The sequence below is a fragment of the Sphaerodactylus townsendi genome, linkage group LG06 (assembly GCF_021028975.2).
Source record: "Sphaerodactylus townsendi isolate TG3544 linkage group LG06, MPM_Stown_v2.3, whole genome shotgun sequence".
In the NCBI taxonomy this organism is placed as follows: Eukaryota; Metazoa; Chordata; class Lepidosauria; order Squamata; family Sphaerodactylidae; genus Sphaerodactylus; species Sphaerodactylus townsendi.
In genome coordinates, this window is record NC_059430.1 from 117,121,401 (window position 1) to 117,131,420 (window position 10,020).

At 45.3% G+C, this 10,020-nt stretch overlaps 1 protein-coding gene across 1 annotated transcript; it reads right to left on the bottom strand.

Annotated features, from left to right (window-relative positions):
* Positions 1 to 422: 422 nt before the first annotated feature.
* On the bottom strand, positions 423 to 9,079 carry LOC125434879 (sulfotransferase 2A1-like). The gene is made up of 7 exons (XM_048500702.1): positions 9,014 to 9,079; positions 7,394 to 7,539; positions 5,163 to 5,371; positions 3,796 to 3,922; positions 3,504 to 3,598; positions 920 to 1,097; positions 423 to 650 (listed from the first exon to the last, which is right to left on the bottom strand). The coding sequence occupies exons 1-7, from the start codon at positions 9,049 to 9,051 to the stop codon at positions 541 to 543; spliced, it is 903 nt and encodes a 300-aa protein (XP_048356659.1). The 5' UTR covers positions 9,052 to 9,079; the 3' UTR covers positions 423 to 540.
* Positions 9,080 to 10,020: the final 941 nt, after the last annotated feature.

The following is a 10,020-nucleotide window of genomic DNA, read 5'->3' on the forward strand; positions in this document are numbered from 1 at the left end:
GTTGGAATCCTAGGATAAAGTAATGTAATCTTTAACCTTTCTGCCTTCATTGTTTTACTGCAATTTATTTAAAATGGATCGCTGTATGAGTGTTGTATGGTAGCCCCTATTTTATATTGTTATGGCCTATGGTGATCAGACAAAATAAAATGATATTCTATTCTACTACCCTGTTTCCCTGAATATAAATCCCCTGAAAATAAGACGTAGTAGAGGTTTTGCTGAAGTACGAAATATAAGGCATCCCCCGAAAGTAAGACGTAGCAAAGTTTTTGTTTGGACGCATGACCGACAAACAGAACACAGAAAAATAAGACATCCCCTGAAAATAAGACATAGCGCATCTTTGGGAGCAAAAATAAATATCAGACACTGTCTTATTTTCGGGGAAACACGGTAAATTCTATGTGGACCATCCTGATCCCACACACCTGATCCCACATAAAGGGTTACAAATTCCTCATTAACAGGGTCCTGTTGTTTGGTTGCCCCATAGGAGATCTTAAGAGGATGTACAACAGTAATAAGATCTGGCATTCTTCAGTCCCATGGGAAGGTAATATCCATGCCCCGCATTTTCTCCTGGTAGACACGGTCAAAGTATTCATTCTGGGCCACTGTCAGGTGGTTCTTCCAGTCCCCGGAGATCCCTAGGAAAACATACAAGGGGAAGCTTCAGGAAGAAACAAACACACAGCAACCGACATTCTCCTCCTTGAGTATCTACTCACATGTGTTGCTATCTGAGGGCCCCTCAAAATGTGATTCAAACATTTTGATTCTGACATGGTATAGCTCCCCTTCCCTATGACCCAGCCCCACATCTAGGGCCTTTCTGGGACTGCCAAATTCTCTCATTCCAGAGCTATCTGATCTCAGCAAATGAACACACACATAACCCCACTGGGCCCCCTTTTACCTTTCCTCATAAACTTCCCTTTCTTGTCAATTATATCATCTGGCAACACAGAGAAATTGGACATCTTGTTCTCCTTCATCTTCTGGAAAGAGGCGTGTTCCACCACAGCGTCCATTTGCTGGCTACTGAGCTCCTTCCCAAGGAACTGGCAGATCTTCTCCACACTGCCTCGCAAGTCCTGGGGATGACACAGGCAGAAATGACAGAGTTCTGTTTTCTGGCCTTGTAGCCATAATAAACTATTGAGAATTCAGACAAAGGTCTGAATGTAAACTCATGTACTGAGCGGCCAGATCTGCACCAAAGGGACACCTGCACCCTAACACTCACCATGTGGCAGAAATCGCTCCCATTTTTCAGGATGCCCCCATTGTTTCCATTTGACTATCAACTGACCTTTTCCACGAATGCAATAGTCATTAAAGTAAATAATTTACACTATTTGTAAATATACAATTAACAAAATCCCTTCAGCCTCTTGGATCGAGTCTTCCACATTGCAGAACAGATCCCTCAAAACTCATTGTTCCTTCCTCCTGTAGCTTCTTCTGGCCCAAACATGTGCAGCATTTCTTATGAGCTGTAACACAACAGGGTTAATAAGGGTTAACTGCCAGTTGTGGGGGTTTCAAGGCTGTGTGGCTGAGGACGGGTGGTTCTAGCTTCTGATGCAGAGGTGGAGAAAAAATCTAGTCTCTGGGCCCATTTGGTCTGGCCCTGCTCTGACTTCTGTTCAGATTGCCCCTCTCCACGCTGCGGGGCTCATGTCCACACCAGCCTGGTCTGGCTGTAGCCACGAAACTCAGGCAGGCAATCAGCACTGCCACCTGTGCCCTTCCTTGCCTCTGCCCATTGCTCCCACAGCCGCCTGCTGCCACCGGGCTGCTCAGACAATAGAGGCAGGGGGAGGGGACAGGGGCATATGGGAGTAGCCGCCTGCCGCACTGCTGGGTCCTAAAAAGCCTCTGGGCCCTCCTGACGACCCTGTGCCCTACTAGCCGCACTATATTGGGGCAGGCAATCAGGAAAGCACTGAGGCAGGGCCAAGTCCAAAAGGGCCAGAGAGAGGGAGAGAAGGGAATCAGAAACTGGGAAGCGGCCTGGGGAAGGACAGAATGCACGTGCCAGGAAGGGCAAGGGAGCAGGATTCAAAATTCAATAAATCCAGGAGATTTTTTTCATAGCAACATACATTTATATGAAGTGAATCATAATACTAGATAGGAGCAGTTCTAGCCATCACATTAGGGGTGAGTTAACTAAATGTTTGACCTATGTAACAGGGTAATTTTTAAGCTGAGAATTTTGTATGGCTCGCAAATGATGTTACAAATACCAAATGACCCTTGGCAGAAAAAAGGTTCCCCCCCCCACCCCCAATTCTAATTTTTCCCCTATAATCTCTGGATGGAATCTTCAGAGGCAGGTCACAGTAAGATGTGTTCAAAGCACAGTGTGAGGTCATTTGTGTAGTTGAGGTCACCTCTCAGATGGGAGGGATGGGAGGTGCATTTGCATGGGCTTAGCTGGCGTTCATTTGCAGTTGCAGAATGAAATGAATGTTGCTTCCCTGTCCTATCTGTTGGGAGGCCAAAAGAGCTCAGTGTAAACGGTGGTGGGATCCAAAAATTTTAGTAACAGGTTCCCATGGTGGTGGGGTTCAAACTGTGGCGTAGCGCCAATGGAGCTGGGCGGGGCACGATGGGGGCGTGGCCAGACATTCTGTGGGCGGGGCATTCCTGGGCGGGGCTGTGGCAAGAACGCAGCCACTGCGCCGGTCCTTGGGCAGGAAACGAATGCATGCAGGGCAGGCTACCATGCAAGCCGGTGCACCTCCTGCTAGACTGCTTCAAGTTCTGCGCGCTACTGCTGAGAGGAAGAGCGTAACTAAGGCAAAAATCACATGGCAAAATCACCAATTAGTAACCCCCTCTCGGCACACACAAATAATTAGTAACCTACTCTCGGGAACCTGTGAGAACCTGCTGGATCCCACCTCTGATAAATCGCCTGTGCTTCTCTCTCCGTCGCCTGCTTCTCACTCTGACCCAGAATCTCTGAGCAACTTCTTGCAAGAAGCATGGGAGCCTTAGGAGAGGTGTAGGTGACTGAAAAATAAGACATCTGCCTCGGATGCCCTGGAACTCTTTTCGGCAGCAGAAAATGCTGCAAAGTCACAGCTGTCTTATGGTGACCTGTAGGGTTTTCAAGGCAAGGAACAAACAGGGGTGGTTTGTCATTGCCTGCCTCTGCATCCTAATGCTGATATTCCTGGGTGGTCTCCAATCCAAATACTAGTCAGTCTGGGCCACCCAGACTGGGCAGATATCTATTTGACAATTATAATGATAAAAGTCTGCCTCTATGTAGGAGAAAAACAGTTTGAATAGCAGCAACAGGAGAAAGCATAACTTCTAAATGACTGTTCAGATCCCCATCTTGGATGCTCCATCATTTCATTTTTTACTCTTGTAGGAAAGGAACATCCTCAGAGATGCTCTATCGATGGTGACAAAATATCTGGGTGCCATGATTACCAGAAGTAACTGTATATGCCAGAAAATGGCCAAGGTTAGAGCCAAACCTGCTGCAGTTCTTCATAAGTGATGTAGAAAAAGTTGGGTCTTCCTTTCATCTCCAGCCAGCCCTTCACATGGTCAAACCAGGAACCATAGATCACTGGGGGAGTAAAGGAGACAGAGAAACAACTTGTTATGAGGGAACTGTAGTCAACAGGGAACAAGGAAGCCTTGACAATGAAACAGTACTCCCTGTAAGTATACTCTTCTAGGAACAGCTCTTGACTGAAGGAGGGTTTGTGTGTGGTGAACTGTTCTCCGAAAGCCCAATTAAAGACAATGTCCCTGTTTTCATACCATTCCCACTGAGGAACGTCTCCAAGAACTCTTGCAGGCTGCCTGGAGTCTTAAGTGTTTTAAAGATCAAGGAGAAACAGTAAAATGAGACCAGCACATCCTTGGGATTACGCATGACGTAGATAACCTGTGGCAGAGGCAGGAATGGTATTTAGGGTGGGTGAAATCTCTCACACATACATGCACATACAACACATTATGAACATTTCTCTTTTTTTTTCTCCTCCGAAGCACATATCCTGTTAGGTTACGGTGAGGTTATGAAAAAAATATTTTTCCGACTGAAGTGATCATCTCTTGCCCTCTCTTAATATAACCTGAACAGTTGCCCCTGAAGATAGTTGGTGCTGAAATGAATTGGTTGGAGGAAATGCATAACGCCTCCCAGGTCTTCTTCCTTTGTCAAAAACCAAGTGAACATTCTCATCAGTGGGGGACCAGTCATTAACCAACAAGGAAGAAAAATCTGAGGTCCCCAGTTTAAACATTGAAAGTGATGCTGTTTCAGGGTGGGGGAGAATCCACCCCAAAACAGCATCACTTTCAATGTTGTTTTAACTGGGGACCCCAGATTCTCCCTTTAAGGTAGATTTAAAAGGAGAATCTGGGCTCCCTAGTTTAAGCACTATTGAAAGTGATGCTGCTTGGGGGTGGATTCCAGCATCACAGTGGCCACCCAGGGCTCCCCCGCAAAACTCAGATTTTGCACCAGGCTCCATTTTCCCTAGCTACACCTCTACCCAGAGGGGAGGGCAGAAGGGACTGCTGGCTGCCGGCTGCTGGCTGGGAACCCAGCTGGGGGGGGGAGGGAGGGGCAGGGCGGTCTGCCATCCCTGAACTCGGAGAGCTGCTTTTATAAGCACTGAGGCCAGGGTGGGGCTTGGGGAGGCATGGCCATGCTCCCAGGGGTGGATGGGGGTGTGGTCCCACCCTCAAAACCCCCCCATAAAAAATCTATACCTACGTCACTGGAGGGCAGCATACAAAAGTGTGAAAGGGTAACATTCACATTGTCAGTTTGAAATGTTTGCATATTTTTTCACTTTTTTTGAAGATGTCTGAAATTCTGATTCAGCTGTTTGGTAGTAGTTGGAGAAAACTATAAACCCAGAGGACAAACTTGGGGATGGGAGACCACCGGAGAGCTTTCCATGATGATAAACTCAGATAATACTAGGGGACTGTGATAAATTCCTGCTCATCCAAAATTCTAGCAACCAATTTAGAAGGCTTCCTATAATTTTCAGGCAGGAGGGCTCTTTCTCTGTGTGTGTGTCTGTGTGTGTGTCTGTGTGTTTTCTACGTCTGCTGTGCATTCGAGCTTGTGTGTGAGGGAATAATCTCAGTGTAAATTGCTCATTTCTTACCTTGGCTTTGGTTTGTAGGAAGGTCTTTGGGAAAAACTGAAATGGAACGTGAGTATTCATGAGCCGGGGTGGAGGATATTTCAAGGCCCTCTGCAGGCCATTATTAGTTTCAATCCAAGGAGACCGATCCCACACTGCTGAACTTTGCGTCCATGTGGGGTCCCCTTTTTTTAAGATCAAGGCCAAGATCTCTGCCATCCAAATGGTGCCTAGGAGACAGTTCACCAGTCATGAGATTGCCTCTTCTTCCAAAGCTACCTTTCTTCTGCTGGGGATGTTTCTCGCCCATGCAGGAACAGAACCATAAGATTTGGACTGTATCATTTGAAGAGAAATCACTCAGTATTGACCCTGCATCTCAGGACTGGCAAGCTTTTCATGAGGTGGCAAAGCTCTGTATGCTAGTATAGTCAAGGAAAGCACATCTTGGATTATCACTGACAATTGCCTCCAGGAAATGACCTTTTTAAAAAAACTCAGCAATTTTGGTACTTTGTACCACCCCCTCCGCCTCCAAATTTGTTCACCAATATTAAGGGCCCTTCCACATACGCAGAATAATGCACTTTCAAGCTACTTCCACAGTTGTTTGCAAGTGGATTTTGCTTTTCTGCTTAGCTGCAAAATGCATTATAGTTGGACTGAAAGTGCATTATTCGGCATGTGTAGGAGGGGCCTTAGAATGTCAGTTGTGTAAGGTGATGAGTAGTAGGCTTATTGCAACGTATTTGGGTGTATTCGTGCCACATTTGACCCAAATACAATATGCCCGGAAACAAGCTGATCTGAATGCAAAGCATTCAGGTTGGCTTGTATTAATCTGGGATTGATTGATTGATTGATTGATTGATTGATTGATTGATTGATTGATTGATTGATTGATTGATTGATTGATTGATTGATTGATTGATTATGGGATTTCTATACCGCCCAATCCCCAAAGGGCTCTGGGCGGTGTACAACATGGATTCCACATACAGTATATAAACAAAACCCCATTAAATTAAAATGTAAGTTAAAAAGTTTAAATATTTAAAACGCAGCAGTAATTCAGTAAAATGGCGTCAGCAATACCCCAGATTAAACCCTCCCAAAAAAGGGGGAACAAGACAATAACAAAAGTGGGTCCCCTAGATGACAGGGGGACTCTGAAAACCAGAGGAATAGAGTAGAAGGGGTGACTTAATCAATGGCTTTTGGCACTCCAAAAAGCCCGGTGGAACAACTCAGTCTTACAGGCCCTGTGGAATTCACCAAGATCCCGCAGGGCCCGGACAGCTGGAGGGAGAGTGTTCCACCAGGCAGGGGCCAAGGCTGAAAAGGCCCTGGCCCGAGTGGAGGCCAGCCGCATCATTGAGGGGCCAGGAACCACCAGTAAATTGGCCTCTGCTGAACGTAGAGGCCGAGTAGGGACATATGGGGTAATTTGGGGAGTTCAGCATTGTTTTAAAGAAAAAAAATTAGAATTGGCCTGGCCTCAAGTTTTAGGAGTGGCGAGAACTGGCTCTCAAGGGAAAAAAACAGAGAATCCTCCACCCGCCCTCTCCCCTCCTGCCCTCTGCCCTCCCGTGGATTTCGGCGGCACAAAAAGGCTTTTTGAAGAAAAAATCCCCCCTGCGCAATCCAGTGCCATTCTGGAGTCCCTTAACAAGATTAGACTCTCTCCCATTGAAGGAGCCCAGCCCTTGGATTAGCAAGGGCATGGTCCTTCTGTGTCGGTTGAGATAAAATTCTTTATTTCAAAAAAACTAAAGAATCACACCCTCGAGATACTAGTTCTCGGCAGTGCTCACCAAACTTCACCAAACAAAGGGAATCGGAATGTGTTTAGTGTTCTTTGAGTTTTCTCACTCCTCCCTGCCTCCTCTCATCCACAGCATAGCAGTTTTCCCCATTCTCCGGGCCACCATTTCAGGAAGACCCTTTTTCATTTTCATGCCCTATGAAATTGACAAGAAATTGACACCGTCTTGCAAACTAACACTAGATCAAAGCTGCGGGGAGGGCAGAAGCAACCTCCCATGGAAGCACTGGGGAAGGGATGGACGGGGAAAATGGAAGATCAGCTTGGCTGGAAACACTTTGCAGGAGGAGAATCCCTGGGCAAAGAGGAAACGGCAGTAAAATTGTGAAGCAAACAGGACAAGTAGCATGTGCGTGAAACCCAGTGATTGGTTTTGCTCTATGTGTACATCACCAACAACTCCCACGTGGCTCATTTTTAATCCTACCTGATTTGGGGTAAGTGACATTAATTATATCATCATCCAGGAGTTGGAATTCGTTTTCCACTTGATTAAGAGTTTCCCTTGAATAATCAGCTTGTGGGAACAGAATTCCGTTGTAGCTCAGATATTCCACAGATAACATTGTAAAACTGGAAAGAGAGAGAATGAGGGAAAAGTTTTGGCCTGAATTATGAGGGTCTTTTCTGATTTTGTTTTATTGTTCCTTTCTATTGTTCTGGTTTTGGTTAGGTGCTTGTCATTTTCTTTTCTGGGAAAATGTTGGACCATCGAGTGGAATCCAGCCGGCCTGTCTACTGGTAAAAACTTTCAAGTAGTGTTGCTAGTTTCCATGTAGGGCCTGAGATCTCCCAGACTTATAGCTGATCTCCAGTCAATAGAAATGACTTCCCTTGGAGAAAATGGCTACTTTGGAGGGTGGACTCTATGGCATCATAATCCTCTCCCCAAACTCTGTTCCTGTATCTAATCCCTGTAACACCAGATTGATCTACACAGGTGTTTTGCTGTTAACTGTTAGGAAATTTCTAGAAACTTGAGGGTACAGTCTGCAGAGGGAAGATGTTCAAACTGCCATCGACCCAGCCACCCTGAGACATGGAAGGTGCCAATCTATGCCAACAAAACAACAAGGCAGTGAAGATGCTAACAACACCCAACAACAAACAGTGAGACTTTAGTTCACTGTACCTATTTTGTGTGGGGTGGAAACAGATGTGGCAGCATTCCAGATCTGTAGTATCTCCAGTAGTAACAGAAAATTCCACCAAGTTCTGCTGCAATATCCGGAGACGACACACCATGAAATTGTAGGTGGACATTATAATACAACAGTTAGGTACAAATTATTAAACCTGCTATAAACCTGCCAAACAGAAGCTCAGCATTGTAATTCATTCACTCACGGTGGCACTGGGCCAGCATAGTGTAGTAGTTAAGAGCAGGTGCACTCTAATCTGGACAACCAGGTTTGATTCCCTGTTCTGCCACTTGAGCTGTGGAGGCTTATCTGGTGAACCAGATTAACAGATTATCTAACACATGCTACCTGGGTGACCTTGGGCTACTCACAGTTCTTTGGAGCTCTCTCAACCCCACCCATCTCACAGGATGTTTGTTGTGGGGGAGGGAAAGGAGATTTCAAGCCCCTTTGAGCTCCCTCACAGGAGACAAAGGAGGGATATATAAAATTCAAACTGTCTAGAATGTTTTATTTCACTGGCCTGTTCCAGCAGGCCTCCCGCAATGTTCTTTAGCATTCCATCAGAATTAAGGAGATGTGTTTGGTTACTCGGACTCCAGGTTTCCAGGTCAAGATATTGCAGTCACCTGCTCCCTGATCCTTTTAAATGCACAGGATAGCCACAGCTTAATTGCCTCTTCAATAATGATCAGTACATATATTTGATAATGATCAATACATACATAACCCCTGAAAAATAGCTTGGGGACACCAGATGTTCTTTCCAAAACAAAGGCTTTTTTCTTGTCTACAGGGCCATCACCCAGATTCAAAGCAACCCAGCCAAATAAAGGATATACAACTGCCCCCCACTTCCATAACAATTGTGTAAAATTCATCCCCCAAATGAGCTCCGCACTCACCTCTGTATTGGGTGCGTCTCTCTCTCTCGCTCAGACATTCTGATCTTTGTTCCTTTCCTTACTTGTGTTTTGTCCTCTCTGCTAAAGCATAAGCGACTCTGGGTCAAATTTGTTGCACAATTGTGGGAGTATTGATAACATTGCGTAAATTACTCTTTGTCCTGCTTGAAAACAGGAAGGAAACTGGCACAGGAATCAATGGCCTGCCTTACATGCAACAACATTCTAACAGCAACTTTTGGAGGAGATCGTCACATAGTATTTTATAAACATCCTGGAAACAATGCTCATGTTGACACAATTTGAGATGGCTTTGACTCTGCATACCACTTCAGCGCATCATTATCCCATTATAATGACCTCTAATCTTTCCAAGAAAGTGCTTCCTAATGTTGTAAATGTCTTCCATTACGATCTCCTGTACGGTTTTATATTCATTCTTGTAGGATTCCATTTTGTGGTTATCTGCCCAGCTCCACAGTCTGTTAAGGTCATTCTAGAATGAAAGTGAGCCCCTGTCCAGGTTAGCACCCACAAAATGAAGCCATTGCCGTTTGTAATTAATTCAGCAAGAACAAAGGCAGAGCGTGATTTTTCCCACACGGATATTTTTTTCTGCTTCCTGAGTCCTTAAAGCCTGTATGTTTCTGGGAGCATCTGCATGATATTCTCTAGGGTTGTTGATTCGGATTGGCCAAATCAATGATTGTTTGGTGTCGTTAACTTTGCAATTGTGCCCCCTGCAGGCCAAAAACTCCAAAAAATACAAAAAAATTAAAACAAACTTCAATGTTTCGGATTTACCCGAATTTTTGGGTATATCCGAATTGGCTATGAGTCGGATTTGGGCATACCGATCGTTTTATGCCCCAAAACATCCGAATCCGAAATTTACTGAATTTTGGGGGTATCGACCAACTCTATCTGCTTCCATGTTTTTCCTCACTCTGCTGCAATCTTTCCTGGATGCCATGTGGTTGGGAATGAACCATGATGACTTACTGTGA

Excerpts from the sequence above, each read along its gene's own strand:
- LOC125434879 (XM_048500702.1), bottom strand. The coding sequence starts at position 9,051 with ATGTCTGAGCGAGAGAGAGAGACGCACCCAATACAGAG. Across the intron at positions 1,098-3,503 it reads CTTATGAAGAACTGCAGCAG|GACTTGCGAGGCAGTGTGGA; the intron begins GTTTGGCTCTAA and ends TGTCATCCCCAG. Across the intron at positions 651-919 it reads AGGGAAGTTTATGAGGAAAG|GGATCTCCGGGGACTGGAAG; the intron begins GTAAAAGGGGGC and ends ATGTTTTCCTAG.